Genomic DNA, 17667 nt, shown 5'->3' with positions numbered 1-17667 from the left:
TGTCGTCGTAGTCATTTGACTTTTTTCGACGTCCGACGAATCCAAACCAGCTTGATTTAAGTTCTAGCTTTTAAAGATAAGCTGTGTTTATCTGTATGCCGAACTGCAACGTCTTCTGTATAATAACAACCGTTACATATTTTCTGTTATTAGTCATGACCTGATGGAGCTGTAATTTGTTAAATGTTCCACCATGACAGAATGTACGTATTTCTGATATCGAAATCATTGACAAAAGTGGTTCAGATTTGCCAATTAAGTAAGAGTTGTCTCCCGTCGTCCATGAGGCGACCGGTTTCTACTTGACGTAGAAAAAAGTCATATGACCACGACGAGATTCGAACTCGCAATTTTAAAATATCCAGTTTGGCCACGCGGCCTTATTTTAAAATATCCCAACAAAACCTAAAAACGCTTTCAGTGATGTGATGGTGAAATACATAAATCTATATATAGAACACATCCAAAATGATGATGAAATGCTCCGAAACATTTTACATTCCGTAACTTCCTATATTACATCAAGGGCCGTTATAACATTAAAACAGATCGACTCCACTTTGCACTGAAATAGAGCTTACATGTATCGTATTCTCAATTGAAAATTAAAAGATAAAAGAATAGAGCTTACATTATCCAATATCTTTATTGAAGAAAAATCCGGAAATTAATTCCGGTTTATTTATTAGTCGTATAAATATTACCGCGGTTCCGGTAGCCGAAGTGCAAAGGTAGGCAACGTTTATCAACTACCAAACTGTTTACTTCAAGGAAAATAACGTAAGATAAAACTGATGTTCAGTGTGTGATTCTGTATTATTTACAAAGTTTGGCCACAAATAATAACATAGTGTTTTTTGAGAGGCATCACGTATATTACCCTATGTTGAACATCGGAATTGTTTTTCGGTTACTTTCGTTTTTGCCTCGTTTTCCCAGTATGCGAACGTGTACGAATTGAATTAGCGTTTTCATTTTTAACTTGATGTAATACGAACTCATTCGTAATATTATATAGGTGGTCTTACTTATGTGATGGTATTTTTCAAAGTCTGTTTAATTTGTACAGTATTTTACGTCATATACAGGAACGATATTTTAATGTTCATATCGACTCCTAGTAAGGCCTATCTATCTCCCTAAGCATTTTCTGTAGACATTTCAGCAAACAGCTGGAAGTAAACACGATCAGAATCAATAAATAATGACAACAAGGCTGTTTTCTTTTGTGTAAATCTCACTTTTTTAACAGATTTCTTTCAAACAGTACAGTTGTGTAGGCTCGATCACCATGGCATGGAGTAGTCCAAGTTATTGTGATGTTCGTCAATATTTTGTTTAATATAAGTCTGGATTTCATTGTTTCTGATTTAAATTTATTCATAGAATATCAGAATAATTCAGACTATAATTTCCTATAGTGATCATAAAGACGAAGTTAGAATATTTAACTTAAAGAATTTATGTTGATTTGAAGTTGTAATAATAATCATTATCCATTGCTATTTTTTCATTGTTTATTTACACTTTAGGTACTGAAGGCATCTACCAAGCTGTTGAGATTATTACCCATGGCCGAGGTTAATAAAGTCGGTGGTTCACCATACAACTTACGCAAAAATGCTCCCTCAAAAGGGCCATCACCAAGAAAACCAATCCGGAAAAATGATAAAAAAGAAAATGATAATGAAATAGACTTTTCAGGTGATGAAATAGACTCGTCTCCTCAAAGGAAAGAATCAACTTCACCTGATGCTCGAAATATTTCAAAACTTTCTGAGGATGGACAATCACCTCCACGAAAATCACCCAAAACATGTTCCCCAGTTGGCAGTTCACAGTCAGACCATGGATTTTCCAGTAATTCAAGTTTTGAAAGAAGTCCATCACCATGTAAAAGTAAGAAAGCTGAACATTCTACACAGGAAGCAAGTAAAAAATCTAGTTCAGGAGAGCGTTCATTCCACTCATATGCATTTATTGTCCTGGCCATTGTAATGGTTTTGTTTGGCATATACAGTAATTGTCATTTCTTCAACAATACTGATAACATTCGTGGAAACTTGACTCCAGAAGGAAACACAAAAATTTCTTTTGACCATTTTCAGAGAAGATTTAAGGATTTGAAGATGAAATTTCCTGGACAAGAGAGAATCTTTTGGAGGACAATCTTTGGATTGCTCCGACCCATGATAGTGGAGACAAACCCTGCAGCTCCTGCTGTATTTATGATGGTTGTCCCAAAAAACCAGGATGGAGAGTCACGCACTGCAGAATGCTTAGCTAAACAGTTACTTACTCTATATTCTGGCCTGTTTAACAGATCCCATGGGAGCCAGGGGTCACACATACATATAACAAGAGATCTCAGTCATGAGAGTCCTGCAGTAGAAAAAAAGGAGTTAGATAACAAGCTTCATTATATTTTTGGACAGTCACAAGGAAAAGGTGTGATTCTGGATAATTTTGAATCCTTAACACCATTTGCAGCACTTCTTCTTCATGGCTTCTGTGATGGTGATAATGCTCCTTATAAGGATGTTCTATTCATTCAAGTCGTCTACACTGACATGAAAGCAGAGGAAATAACTAGTCAGAAAAATTACATGGACAAGTATTTGAAAGAGTTGTGGATCAGTGACCTAGATGAAGATAAGATACAACCATTGCTTACAAGAATTGCAAATAATGTTGCAATGGTTTCACCAGAGACTGAACAGACACTTCAAAAAAACTGTTGAATTTTTGTTTTGTGAATATTTGTTATTACTAAAGTTTTGTTTTTCATTCTTTGAAGATAAAGTGTCAAGTGATCTCTTACTGTCATATTTTGGCTGTGGTAGATTTGTAACCAATATTCAATTTCATGTGTTTCAGTTCACGGAATAAATTTACAATTTTTGATAAATTGAAAGAATCTTCCATGCCCTTTGAAAACTAAATTGGAAATTGTAAATTAGTAACAAAAACAGATGACCAATAAACACTTGGGCAATGTTATCTAATACAGGAACTGTGATTTAAACTGATGTACTTATAAAATACATTCCTTGTGGGCCATAATATAGTATTCAATTATTCTAATGTGCCATGCATTACACAACCTTTTGTTTGACATTGCTGATAGCAAGGGATTAAATGTTTGACTTCAGGATAAAATCAAAGTGGACCTCCTTTTTCATTGGGAGTGAAACAGCAGGTTCAGAATATGATAGTGCCATATGACAACACTGTAATGTAAGGTCATTTTACAATTTTCAGTCTTTTTGTTTGCAGCTCATAGTTTATTGAAGTTTTGTAGAAGAATATATGAAATTAATTTGGGAAAATTACAACTTTTTCCTGAACTCGTGCATAATATATTTATATCATGTGAATATGTCTTTATCAGATGTTGCTGAAAGCACTGGCTAATATTACACAACTGTACACACCCCTTTGTGTGGTACACATTTTGTCATATGTTGATAGAATATGTTGTCATCATGCTTGAGTCGTTTATTTATCTTGGTGTAGTGCAGATACCCAATAAGAAAATCTTACATTGAGATGTTAAGAATACCAGGCTGGGATTAAGAAAAATCTATATATCTAAAAAACACTTACCTGGTATTTGTGTCAGAGATATGAATGAAAAAAGTAAGAGCTATTATTTTGAAAGTCTTCTATTCAACAAAATTATTTTCCTTGTGAATTAAGCCTCTTAAAGACAATTTAACATGTCATCAGTTTCACTAAGATGTCTGTTAATGCAAAATGTTTATTGAAAATGCAAGACAGACTACAGAAAAGACAAGTTAGCACGTTTAACAATACAGGAAAGCAGTCTCTTATTAAGGATAGAATTTCAATTTTCATTTCTCTGCAATTCTCATTGATATGCTACAATATAAACTACAGTGGATTGTATAGAGTGAAAATTACAAGTTTAGTTTTAGTTAGACTGAAAGGTGTCAAGGTTGGGATTCCCTTTTGTGATATTGTGGAAAGGAAATTTGTGATAACGATTTCTTTTAACATGCAGACAGTCTTCTAGTCTTCTTCCAGTGTTTTAACACATTTAAATGTATGTGCAACAATCACGCTTCACCTGCCTCGACCGTTTGTCATTATTTGCGTAGCTACAATTTTGCTACTTGTGGGCATGGTGCATCAATGTATATAAGCTTGTTTACTTTAAATGTGTCAGTGTTATTTTTACAAACTTTACAATGGTTATAGGACATTAAGTTTTGGACCTGTTTTACTGAGATATGAGACATGGCGTAAGGATTCTGTATGTATCCAGCAATTTGTATTTAGGGTAAAGCCTGTCAACTTTAAATAAATGGCTGGTCTGTGTTTTAAGTACAATGTAACTGGGTTAAGATATTCAAACCAGATATGGTTTAAACCCTTTTGTCGTAACCTGTAATTTCACAACATCCTGGTCAAATTTTGACAGCAGTTGTCAAGAGATAGTACCTATATAATCATTTGATTGACAGCATTAACCTGTATTCATGATCACAATCAAATTTGTCTGAAAGGAATGCAGCAAACAAAAATGAGTCAACCGAAGACTATTTAGCATGAGATTCATACATATATTATGATTTTTAATATATAGATAATCAATTGGTATACTGGTTCATTTAAAATTTGGTCGAGTGAATGACTTTGATCAACTTTCAGTATCATGTTTGAATAACCATTTTCAAAAGAGCAGGTGGGATGGAATTGTTTGTTATAGACATATATAGGTTTCAACATAGGTTTACTGGAAATGTACTTTCTCTGATAACTGGTACAAACCAAAATGCCTTCATATCTACATAAGTTTGAATCGCTAGAATTGCTCTTGTGAGGGAACATGAAGTGTGAATGAACCTTATCTAGTTTAACAGGTTTGACATGTTTCTGTGTACAATCAAGATCACTATTGCTGCAGGTAGATGTGTTAAAAGATTTCCATATAATTCTACACAACTTCAAAACCTCTATCTTTGTTATGCACAGCAGTGGCTTCCTAGTATAAATGTATTATAAATCTTTTCACATCACAATGTATACAATGTTAATATACAAGTATTTGTGTTACCACGCTTATGTTGAGTAGATGCACTTGTTTTTTTTTTTCTTCAATAAAAAAAAAGTTGATAGTAAATAGTGTTTGTTGATTAACATTCAGTGACACTTTTAGACAGACCTAAATTGGATGTAACTTTGGGTACTTGAATTAAAGGTGTACTCATCTACATGTATGTACACTAACACTGATTGATAACATAATAATTAACAGATATTTCACTTGCCTAAATTTGTATAAGAATTTAAAGTTAAAGCCTGTGTTAGAAGTGTTTCTAGTGGATTATGAACATATTTTAGAGCCCCTTTCCCCCTTTTGTTGTCGATAATATTGTAGGCAAGTGGAATGAAAGACTCTTCATAGATTTGGTATATAAATTATGATTAATAATTATGATGCAAAAATTAAGTCGTATTTTGATTTTAAAATTGTCATTCAGTGTGAAGTGAATCCTCATTGGCATTCTCTCGGATGCTGAGTTCACTCGGCAACAACTGACGACATAGTTCTATGAAGAAATATACTAGTTAAAAGAGATGTCATTATTTCACTTTTACTGAAAATTAACAGATGGATCTCTTTCTCAAGTGCATCGGGATGCCTTGCACACATTCTGTTGTAGCTCAACTAGTACTCATACAGTCGGTACCAGTACATGCACGTGAACATCCCCCGCTATTTAAGATTTGGAAAAATAACCCAAATTGTTATTTATTTTCAACCAAAATACATACAGCTCCATCTGTTTCTTTTCCCTCGTTTTCTTGTAGTAATATTCAGTAAAAATTAGAATAAAATTCCTAATTTTCCAAGCAGTGTGGTATTTACAAAATACAACATGAGTGAAGTATTTTTGATGTTACCATAAATAAATGTGTGGTATGTATAGGTATGTGGCCGTTATGGACTTTAAGATTTCAGTACAAAAATTATTTAAGGTCTTAAACAAAATGATCTAGCTGTCAAGTACGTAATCACACTGATTGAAACAAGGTTATTTTAGATCAAGATCACAGCGGCAAGTTTCATACCCGTTGAACTCTAGGTGTATATAGTTGTTATATGTCTGTAAAATTTAATGAATATTGACAGGCACGTAATGAACTTTCTTCTTGTAACAAGACGTTTCCTGGTCAAAGAATTTGAAACACCTGTAATTTGAACCCTTTAAAATCTGCTGTCTACGCTACAGGCGCAAATATTGTGACATGTAACGGGACTATGTTATTGCAGATAAAATATTCTGAAGTCTGATATACAGTAAAAAATATAATTGTATGGCAATATTGTTGGAAACCATGTCTTTTGTTTCCTAGACAAAGGTCAGGTTCAGACGGCTGAATTGAAGTTCTTTTTTATATATTGTTATAAATACGGTTTGCGTTAAAAATAAAATGCATTTAAAAGTAAAGATCGGATGTTTGCGTTGAAAGATGACTATAAAACAATACCAGAATCTTATATACAAATGATAACAGGCAGCCTCATGGAATTTATATCCCCCTCTTTCCAAACATATTGTAAGTAAAATTTTTAGAGGTTAGGAGTAAACATGTCATAATGCTATGTAGAATGATATAGTTTGATAATAAACTGATAATATTTGTGAGACTTCAAATTACATCTAAATCAGACATATCAGAATATTTTTGACGTTCGTGCAGAGTTACCTCCCCGCACGGAGCTTTCCTACTTGATTTTATTTTTATGTAAGCATGGCGGGTATTACGCGCACCTCACGGAAAGAAATTGCTTACAGGGGAACTGTGGTGAGTTCTTGTGCGTAAGTAATAGTTCTTTTTGTATTATATTAATATTATTTAATTGATGAAATGGTGCTTGAGCTGTAGTTTTTAGAGATCGCGTAGTATCGTATTTTATGGAAGCGTAGAATTTTATGGAAGCGCACTGCAACCGGTGCAAGGGAAATTTTAACCCATTTAAACATGCCAAGAGAATCATTTAGCAAAAGTAATTTTAAATGTTAATTATTAACAGGGATAATATCAATTTTATTTTTATTTATTTATCTATATTTGTTTATTTTTTATTTATCGAAAAACACATGAGGAATAAATAGATTCATATATACTATCAGTCTATAACTCCCATCGTCACACACTTACAGAGTATAGACATGCATCATTTTCACCACTAAACACACAGCATTTTGAGTTGCACACTATATCTTAACTATCATAGACACTATGTAACACAATCACTCTAAACATATATTTATAACTTGCAGCCATACTAGCACTCCAGCATTGTTTCATATACAAACAACATCAGCATCTGACATCAACGTCATCATATACAATCATCATCCTCGTCACACATTAGCATCATCACATACCATCAGCATCATTATGGTCACCTATCAACATTAGCATCATCACACTTCATCAGCATTACACATCCGCATTATCACATACCAAATCAGCATCGTCACACCTCAACATCATCATATATACCAACATCAGCAGCATCACACAGCAGCATCACACATCCTCATTATCAGCTTCTTCACACACTTTAACTTCCATGCATAAGGATGCTGCAGATTCTTAGACACAGTCAACATCATTATCTTCATCATCAAGCACACATTGACATGCTAATTTCAGTAATTTCTCCATAAACTAGTATGGACTCATAATAAGTGAGCAACTGACAGCTGTCACTATATCACTATAAGATAAATGTTCCTAGATATAATGAAATAGACAAATAAAAAACAAAACATGTGATGATTTTTTTTATAATTCTTTAAACAGCAGACAACTATTAGCTGTTAATAATGAATGTAAATCAATATCAGAAATACTGTCAGTTCTTACCATTGCTTGTGAAGTGATTGATTCTAAGGTGACCGATAAGGCCCATGGGCCTCTTGTTTCTAATCTTAAATTAATTTTTCAATGTATTTTTATGCACAATATGCGTACCTCAAGTGATTTTGCTTATTATTTTAGATTTATGATCTTTACATTTATTTACTCCTTTTTTTTGTTTGATATTTATGTATTTTATACATCCGTCAAATGACAGGACATATTATGGTATTCTCGTCTTCCATCCGTCCATCTTCCGTCCGTATGTCCCTCTGTTCGTAAACATTTCAATGTCCCAGCGATTTTGGAATTTATTAAGCCTTAACAGATTTCTTTTAACTTTCATTGCAAGCTTAAGTACAATCAAAGCTAGATTGAGTTTGATTTCCATGATTTTTGATCCACAATTTTTAGAGTTACGGCCCATTAATGTCTGTAACCTTTTCAATGTCGGTGCAATAACTTTGCAAAGTATTACGCAATTACCATTGAAACAAATGCAATATATTATATACAGCATAAATAGTGTAGGTGATAGTCAGACAAAATCACAGGCGTATTTCGTGACCTGAAACAGGCTCTTGTTTGTTTTTTTTTGTTTCGTGTGACAAATTAAAATGATTGTTCAATATATGAATATTGTCAGCATTCCATTATACCTTCATAGATCCCTATTAGGATAAACTGACGGGACAGAGCTTGTTTGTTACACTATCAGAATAATGTAAATCTCTCATACTGGTGGAGGAATTACAGTGATTCTAGCATTAAGTTGTATGGTTTCCAATTTATTTGCAGATAAGTCAATACCATTATTACTATTGCAGCCATGGTCTTTTGATGGCGTCGTTAACTTCACCTTGTCAGAATATCCTAATGGGGCAATATTTTGTACATCATGTGAGAAAAAAAGGCATATTTACAAAATTAATAACCAGAAGTAGCAAAATCACAGGGACTTTTCGAAATTATTTTTATTATCTTAATTATCTAGACAAGCCATTGTGGCTACATATAAATATGCAAGTGTTTCTGACTTCGTTTTAAATAAAAAAATAGTTGTGGAGTGATGGCTTTTGATAATGGATATATGTATATCTAGTTTTGATATATGCTTTATTTGACAAGGAATGTCAATTTATTGTTGTTAATAAAGTTACTGTTTCAATTTTGTTGTCATTGGTCCGTTTTTCCTTGGCCCGGAACTATTTCTGAAGGCGTCTATTTGCATCAACACTGCATCGTCATGCCGGTAATTACGGGCTTAAAATAGATTTTCTGTTGACCAATTTCATTTGACAGATGGGATTAAATCCCTAATGCGTCATATCGAGCGTAATAGCTTATTGAATAAATATTTATAGCAACCTATATTGAACTTGGGGAAACCCGTTCGTCCGCCATGGTGTTTCACGTTGTAATAGCAGCAAGCTGCAAGATGAACTCGAGTAATTTTACGGATGTTTCCTTTGATTGCTTTTCATTATAACTACTGGAGCATGCATAAAACATCCTTGTGTCGTTGTCACGAAATGTAATAGATGTAGCAACAACCATTTGTACCTTAACTTTAATAAAAACATGCCAAATGTCGTATCTTTCTAATGGGAAGCCTGTTACGACGGAGATGTGAAGGGGACGTAACTCTTGGCGAACGACTACTATGTTCTGATATGTTATATTTAGGAAAGTTAGAGCACAAAAACTGACCGACCAAAGAAATGAAAGGATACCTAATTAGGATGCATAGACATTAACAGATGATGCTGATTACTGAACTCAGTCTTATGTGCCCTAATTTGCATCTGCTGACCAAGTTTCATCTAAAACGGATTATATTTATGGAAGTTAGAGCACCGAAATGAACCGACCAATGAAATTAAAGGATACCTCATTAGTATGCATTATTATTAACCGATGACACTGATAGTCAATCTCAGTCTTAATGGCCCTAAGATGCATCTGCTGACCAAGTTTCACCCAAATTGGATGATATTTGGGTAAGTTAGAACACGGAAACGAAAGTGTGACAGACAGACGGACGGGTAGACAGACAAACCCAAATTAATATCCCCCGTTTCGGTGAAAGCGGGGGATAAAAAAAATGTATGACATAGATCTCTTACATAGTGCGAGTACATTGTTTGGACGAATTCCAAGCTTTTGATTCTTAATGAAAAACTAAGGAGCTATCGAGGAAAGTCGATATGTGGTAGTGTTTCATATCTTTGTGGCAAATGTTGCATTCCCAAATTATCAAGCAACATAGTGGGGTATATTGTCAGAGTTGTCATTGTGATGATTTCTGAAACCTGTTTGACGTTATCAAAGTGTCCACCATATCAAGAAGGTAGGGTACTCTTTAAGTGACTAGCAGTATCAATATTCCTGCATTACATTGGAGATATCGCTTGTCAAACTGAAGCCGTGAAAACCTGTCTGAGTATATCAGGAGTGTTGACCCTTGTAAATCCCTATACGTTTTATCACATGAGTTGTGTTATACACAAATGCAATAGGAAAACATGTGTACATCGTTGAATTTAAAACGTCCCGGATCGTGATTGTTTTTCATACAGTAGGCTTTATGTATTGCAAAATAAATACCAGTAGTTTAAAGTCCAGGTACGTGTACGCGCACTGTGATATAAGTCATTACAAATGTGTGGATGCACAGGCATCTTAATATACACTCTTAGGCGGTCGTACAGTTTATAGTATGTAATTTAAATGTTCATTGGTACTTCCTTCAATGTTTTAAACCTCATACATCTTTTCAATGGTAAAATCTGTGCATATTACATAAATATGCATTCCACTTGAAAAATACAATGCAAATATAATAACGTATCTTGAACAACTAGTTTCGTTTTGTGCATATAAAACATTGAAGGCAATGTCTACATGCCCATACATGGTTTATAACTAACGATATACCACATATGGAAGTTGACATGGCTCTAGCACGCTTTACGGGGATTGGTTGTTTAAATCAGACTGGTATCGATTGTTTTTTTTAAGTTTAGTTACTTACCAAACAAGGAAGTAAACATATAACGACTGCCTGAATAGGACTAGTCTAAGGAGTGAATTATACAAGTATCATTGTCAGATTGACAATCTGATTTCAAGTTGGTTGTAAAGCCACGTTTTTCGAAGACAGTTAGATACACTGCTCATTAATAACAAACTGTAATTGCGAGAAGGAAATTCCAAAGTTTCTGTTATTGAAAAAAAATCATCATGGCAGTCATGCAACGACAGCACTTAGGTATACGGGAAATTGGAGAATCCGTGAATATCCCACCGAATCCCGTGGCGCGGGCTATGTTTTATCTGAGGTGCATATGCAACGTCTTGGACCTAAATGATGGAAGCAGTAATCTCCAGAGATTTACTGACTTCAAAAACTTTTACCTTTTGACAGATAACGAGATTGACGCGCTAACGTTGCTTATATCATCCGTGAGACCACAAGATCTGATTGGTAAATGTTTGTTCCACAATGAAGAAATATGTGGAAATTCCAACAACAAATTCTTCGAGCTTCAAGAAATGAGACAAAACATGGTAATAGTGAATGACATTCTCATTGCTGGTCAACAGCGACGTGTGAATAGGATTATGTTCTTCAAAACGGCATGGCTTGAACTGTATTGTATTGCCCCCTTACGTTTTTTGGGTGACCGCATGATACGGCGAAAGGCGGAGCTCGACGCAAGAAATGCTCGACTGATGTATTACCATCAGACGGGTTCTGGCTCTAGCTGTTGTACCATACTTTAAGCATTTCTCTTTTTCAATATAATAGAGGAAAACACGACTTTATAAAATTGATATCCTAATACCGTCCATGGACATACTAATCTTTATCATTTAAAAGAACGCCGTTGCTTCATTCAGCGAATTCACATTGTGTATTGTGAAAATGCAAGATATACTATATCCATACAACTATATATATGAATTTACATACTGTGTGTGTTTTACTTCATTGAGTTTAAACCCAAGCAATGACACGACGCAAAATGAGGACCATGGAAGTGACAACGAAGCGATCAAAGACACCGAAGCGCACCAAAGATATTACAATTTGTGATGCATACGGGAACCCCACAATTCTGTTGGGTATATAAGATGAACGTGGTCATTAAATCTATTGTTATCAATAGACAAGACGTCATCAAAATATCCTAACGTGAAAAATGAAATCAATCTTCGCAAGGCCTTTGTTACTTGTTGTGAAAAGCCTCGATAAATCCAGTCTAATATCAAAACAGAAACAAGTAAGCTCACAGACGGGCAACGTTAGTTCCCATAGTTATGGCAATGCAGTTTTTGGAAGATTTTGCCACCACGCTCAATGGAGATGTTATCAACCAGAAACTTATCAGGGAAATTTGATTTGATTCTAAATTTACCTGCTTTTAAAAGTAACTATCTATAAATCGCGTGGTAAGATCCGGAGTGCGGTGGGGGGTGTATGTTTGTTGTGGCCTTTGTGATTAATTAGGCGTAAAGTGAGAGAAATCTCTGCAATTATCGTAGCTTGTTTTGTGGAGAAACAGAAGTCGCATATTACTCGCCAGTCCAAGTCAGATCGAGACCCAATGTCAAATAATATGCTAATCATGAACAATTATGACAATAGGTTGTTCATATGGCTAAATTGAAGTGCTGTCAGATTGTAAACGATCACAGGAAATAGATACTTAATGGTAACTTAGCTGTTTCTTAGATCCTTATATCACTACAGTTCTACTCACTAATGGATTATGTACTGAAGCATTAATATCTCAGTTAGGCAGGGTAAATTTTTAAATCGGATAACATGAGAGTGACTTAAGTGTTCCAGTTATATGTGCATATGGTAATACCCGTGTGATAGGACATTCCTGTGTAGTCTAGTATTGCCATAAGTCTATCTCATATAAATCAATTGACATTGTGCATATCAAATCAGGAAAACATGGCAGCCTTGTTTACCGTGTAGCCAACTTACTTTAACATCTAGTTAGAATCCATTGATTGGTATTCATCAACCTTTGGGAGCAGTTGTCTTGAAATACTTTTGAAGTCCCCATGGCTCAGTCCGATGATCTTTAATATTTTAATTAATGATATTTTTCAATATGGTAAAGACTTTTCAATTTATAATTTTGCTGTTGATAAAACACCTTTAATTACATTCATGAAAATGCCTTGGCAATCATGCAAGTTTTAGAAAGAGAAACCTCTATTTCAATCCACTATTTTTATGAGAATAAAATGGAGTCTATCCCTGAAAAAATTAAAAACAGTTTCAGCCATTTTAACGTCGCTAGCACCAATATTACTGATGAAGAGTCAGTAAAACTGATTTTGCTTATTATTTTAGATTTATGATCTTTACATTTATTTACTTCTTTTTTTTTGTTTGATATTTATGTATTTTATACATCCGTCAAATGACAGGACATATTATGGTATTCTCGTCTTCCATCCGTCCATCTTCCGTCCGTATGTCCCTCTGTTCGTAAACATTTCAATGTCCCAGCGATTTTGGAATTTATTAAGCCTTAACAGATTTCTTTTAACTTTCATTGCAAGCTTAAGTACAATCAAAGCTAGATTGAGTTTGATTTCCATGATTTTTGATCCACAATTTTTAGAGTTACGGCCCATTAATGTCTGTAACCTTTTCAATGTCGGTGCAATAACTTTGCAAAGTATTACGCAATTACCATTGAAACAAATGCAATATATTATATACAGCATAAATAGTGTAGGTGATAGTCAGACAAAATCACAGGCGTATTTCGTGACCTGAAACAGGCTCTTGTTTTTTTTTGTTTCGTGTGACAAATTAAAATGATTGTTCAATATATGAATATTGTCAGCATTCCATTATACCTTCATAGATCCCTATTAGGATAAACTGACGGGACAGAGCTTGTTTGTTACACTATCAGAATAATGTAAATCTCTCATACTGGTGGAGGAATTACAGTGATTCTAGCATTAAGTTGTATGGTTTCCAATTTATTTGCAGATAAGTCAATACCATTATTACTATTGCAGCCATGGTCTTTTGATGGCGTCGTTAACTTCACCTTGTCAGAATATCCTAATGGGGCAATATTTTGTACATCATGTGAGAAAAAAAGGCATATTTACAAAATTAATAACCAGAAGTAGCAAAATCACAGGGACTTTTCGAAATTATTTTTATTATCTTAATTATCTAGACAAGCCATTGTGGCTACATATAAATATGCAAATGTTTCTGACTTCGTTTTAAATAAAAAAATAGTTGTGGAGTGATGGCTTTTGATAATGGATATATGTATATCTAGTTTTGATATATGCTTTATTTGACAAGGAATGTCAATTTATTGTTGTTAATAAAGTTACTGTTTCAATTTTGTTGTCATTGGTCCGTTTTTCCTTGGCCCGGAACTATTTCTGAAGGCGTCTATTTGCATCAACACTGCATCGTCATGCCGGTAATTACGGGCTTAAAATAGATTTTCTGTTGACCAATTTCATTTGACAGATGGGATTAAATCCCTAATGCGTCATATCGAGCGTAATAGCTTATTGGATAAATATTTATAGCAACCTATATTGAACTTGGGGAAACCCGTTCGTCCGCCATGGTGTTTCACGTTGTAATAGCAGCAAGCTGCAAGATGAACTCGAGTAATTTTACGGATGTTTCCTTTGATTGCTTTTCATTATAACTACTGGAGCATGCATAAAACATCCTTGTGTCGTTGTCACGAAATGTAATAGATGTAGCAACAACCATTTGTACCTTAACTTTAATAAAAACATGCCAAATGTCGTATCTTTCTAATGGGAAGCCTGTTACGACGAAGATGTGAAGGGGACGTAACTCTTGGCGAACGACTACTATGTTCTGATATGTTATATTTAGGAAAGTTAGAGCACAAAAACTGACCGACCAAAGAAATGAAAGGATACCTAATTAGTATGCATAGACATTAACAGATGATGCTGATTACTGAACTCAGTCTTATGTGCCCTAATTTGCATCTGCTGACCAAGTCAATACTTTAACATCTAGTTAGAATCCATTGATTGGTATTCATTAACCTTTGGGAGCAGTTGTCTTGAAATACTTTTGAAGTCCCCATGACTCAGTCCGATGATCTTTAATATTTTAATTAATGATATTTTTCAATATGGTAAAGACTTTTCAATTTATAATTTTGCTGTTGATAAAACACCTTTAATTACATTCATGAAAATGCCTTGGCAATCATGCAAGTTTTAGAAAGAGAAACCTCTATTTCAATCCACTATTTTTATGAGAATAAAATGGAGTCTATCCCTGAAAAAATTAAAAACAGTTTCAGCCATTTTAACATCGCTAGCACCAATATTACTGATGAAGAGTCAGTAAAACTAATCGCCACAAGATAAACATTGTTGTACATTGTTCTTGTACGTCTGTGTCTGCTACTAGATGTACGTGTAACCTAAGGAATGAAAAAGAAGGGAATGTAGCTTGATTGGTATTTGCCAGCATAGCATAAATGGACCCCTTCCAGTCACCAATATGCATACATGTATATTTCACACTTATATGGTACCTGTTTTGACCTATTGAGGAGGGGGGATGCGGGTCCCATTTTTCAGTTTTCTGCATCTGTATTTTTCATATCTATATTTCAGTGATTTTATCGATTCTACTTGTATTCTGCCAAAACTAACACCACACAAACTACACTCGGCTCAGGTAACAGAATCAGAACTCTCACTTCCCGTTAGCCGTGATGGAAACGGATGCAACAAGTTATTTGACAGGTCAGATTACATTCATCCCAAAAGAACCGAATGATGTATAAACACATTTTTTACCTGAGCAGTAGTTTATGCTGATTTTTTATGTTTATGGATGTTGTCATTTACTGATATTTCTTATTGATTGTTATGTTCATTTGTATCTTTTCAAAATGCAGGAAATGGAGCCAAAATTTTCAAAATTTTCTGGGGCAGACCCCTCGCCAAAGCTTCGCGCCTTTGGCGTGCGTTGCCAGATTTTTGATCAAGGGAGTCAAAAATACAGCTTATGTTTTAATACGTTGACCAAGTATTCTATTTATCTTGCTACATTGCTTGAAAATCAGTCTATTAAAAGTTTTCTTGTTCATTTTTTGTTTTCGTGATGTTGACGTCACGCTGAATTTTGCCTGAGGACGGACTACAAAGTAAATGCATCGCACGGAAATATAATTCCAAACTCCATCTGGTATTACAGCGATTTTATTAATTTTCATAGATCAACCTGTTCATTACAACATGTAATATCGCTTATTTCAACAACTATTCATATTTCTAAACGTAATATTTAAATAAATTCAGAGAGTAATTACCGCATGTGCTAAAATACAGCAATTTTCCGTCACAGCCGAATACAGCAAAATTATATGTGGCAGCGCCAGGTACAGGATAAAAGGAAATCCCACACCAGTAAAAAGCTTAGGGCTGGCCTGTCCGGCGAATAGACCGGAAATGTTTGTCTCTAAAATGAGAATTTAGTGTCATTATTCACATTTATTATGCTGTTATTGATATTAACGTTTGAATGACTATGATCATTTAAGAGACAGAATAGGCCGTGTTTACAAAATAAATAAATAAATAAATAAATAAATATTACTTTTTCTGAACACAGAAAAAAAAAACAATTGAGCTCGCTTGATGACAAAGGAAACATCATGCATTCTTCCAAACGAAGAAATATTATGTCAAAATAAATAACTACCATTCTAAGCACAAATAAAATTTAGGTTACAGTCTTATTGTGATACTGTTTACTCAAGAAAGTAATTAATAGTATGTTGATTATAAAGAACACCAAAGAGTTTTTGACCTATCAACACCCTCTTCTGGTAAGCATTCCTTCTTTAAAACATTTGAACACCACCGTGCCCGTTTTAAACTGAAAGAACGCCTTCGTTCTCTTATCATAAGAGCTTTCTTTTACCGGAATGGTGAACGGTGGTATAAATATATGGCTGTGAACTATACTAAAGCGTATTTCGCAGAAATACGTCTAAATCAAAGTTGATCTATACTGACTACTAAACATAAAAACGATAGATTTTCTGGTTGACAACATTTTCATCGAGTTTGGTGGTATGAACTTCCAACAGACTATTGACATACCTATGCAATCTAACAGTGCCCCTCTGTTGACTGTTTTGCTTTTGGTATCATACGTGTCTGAATTGATCGAAGAACTTATCAAAACAGGTCACAAATACATTGATGACTTCTTGTCTTTAAATAACAAGAAATGTATTGACCATGTCCGTCGTGTATATCCACCAAAAATCAAGGACAGGACACACTCTTCCTACAGCGAAACCAATATGGACAGCTTTGCACCAAACAATATGATAAGCTTGATGATTTTAATTTTCCTATTGCGAATTTTCCATTTCTGAATGGCAACAACCCCGCACCCCCAACATATTCAGGTTATTCTGTCCTAGTTCTGCTACATCTTTTCTGTGGACGTCATTCAATCGATTTGGTCACACCGATTTCTCCTCTTTGGATATAAACACACTGCGGGAAATGGTGCTTATTGCATCTGTATTAAACACAATTTATATACCAAGTACGTCATAGGGCATATCGGTTCATATTTAACCCCAGTATCACTTTCATACAACAAACTCTTAACTAAATACATATTTAGTTCAACACATACTAGGTATATCTCAAATCTTACATGTACATGCTGCATGT

The 17667-nt window shown here is 34.4% G+C and overlaps 2 protein-coding genes across 2 annotated transcripts; both read left to right on the top strand.

Moving 5' to 3' along the window:
* Positions 1-1538: 1538 nt before the first annotated feature.
* Positions 1539-5099, top strand: LOC132551111 (torsin-1A-interacting protein 2-like). Its single transcript, XM_060215220.1, has one exon. It carries the CDS (start codon positions 1572-1574, stop codon positions 2739-2741), a length of 1170 nt encoding a protein of 389 aa, XP_060071203.1. The 5' UTR covers positions 1539-1571; the 3' UTR covers positions 2742-5099.
* A 6046-nt stretch (positions 5100-11145) lies between these two features.
* On the top strand, positions 11146-11688 carry LOC132551097 (uncharacterized). Its single transcript, XM_060215205.1, has one exon. It carries the CDS (start codon positions 11146-11148, stop codon positions 11686-11688), a length of 543 nt encoding a protein of 180 aa, XP_060071188.1.
* The last annotated feature ends 5979 nt before the right edge of the window (positions 11689-17667 follow it).

This window comes from Ylistrum balloti, unplaced genomic scaffold (genome assembly GCF_031769215.1).
Source record: "Ylistrum balloti isolate Yb309-2 unplaced genomic scaffold, AGI_CSIRO_Ybal_v1 Utg370176, whole genome shotgun sequence".
Classification (NCBI taxonomy): domain Eukaryota; kingdom Metazoa; phylum Mollusca; class Bivalvia; order Pectinida; family Pectinidae; genus Ylistrum; species Ylistrum balloti.
The sequence above is the reverse complement of the archived record's forward strand: the minus strand, read 5'-3'. Positions and strand labels throughout refer to the sequence as shown.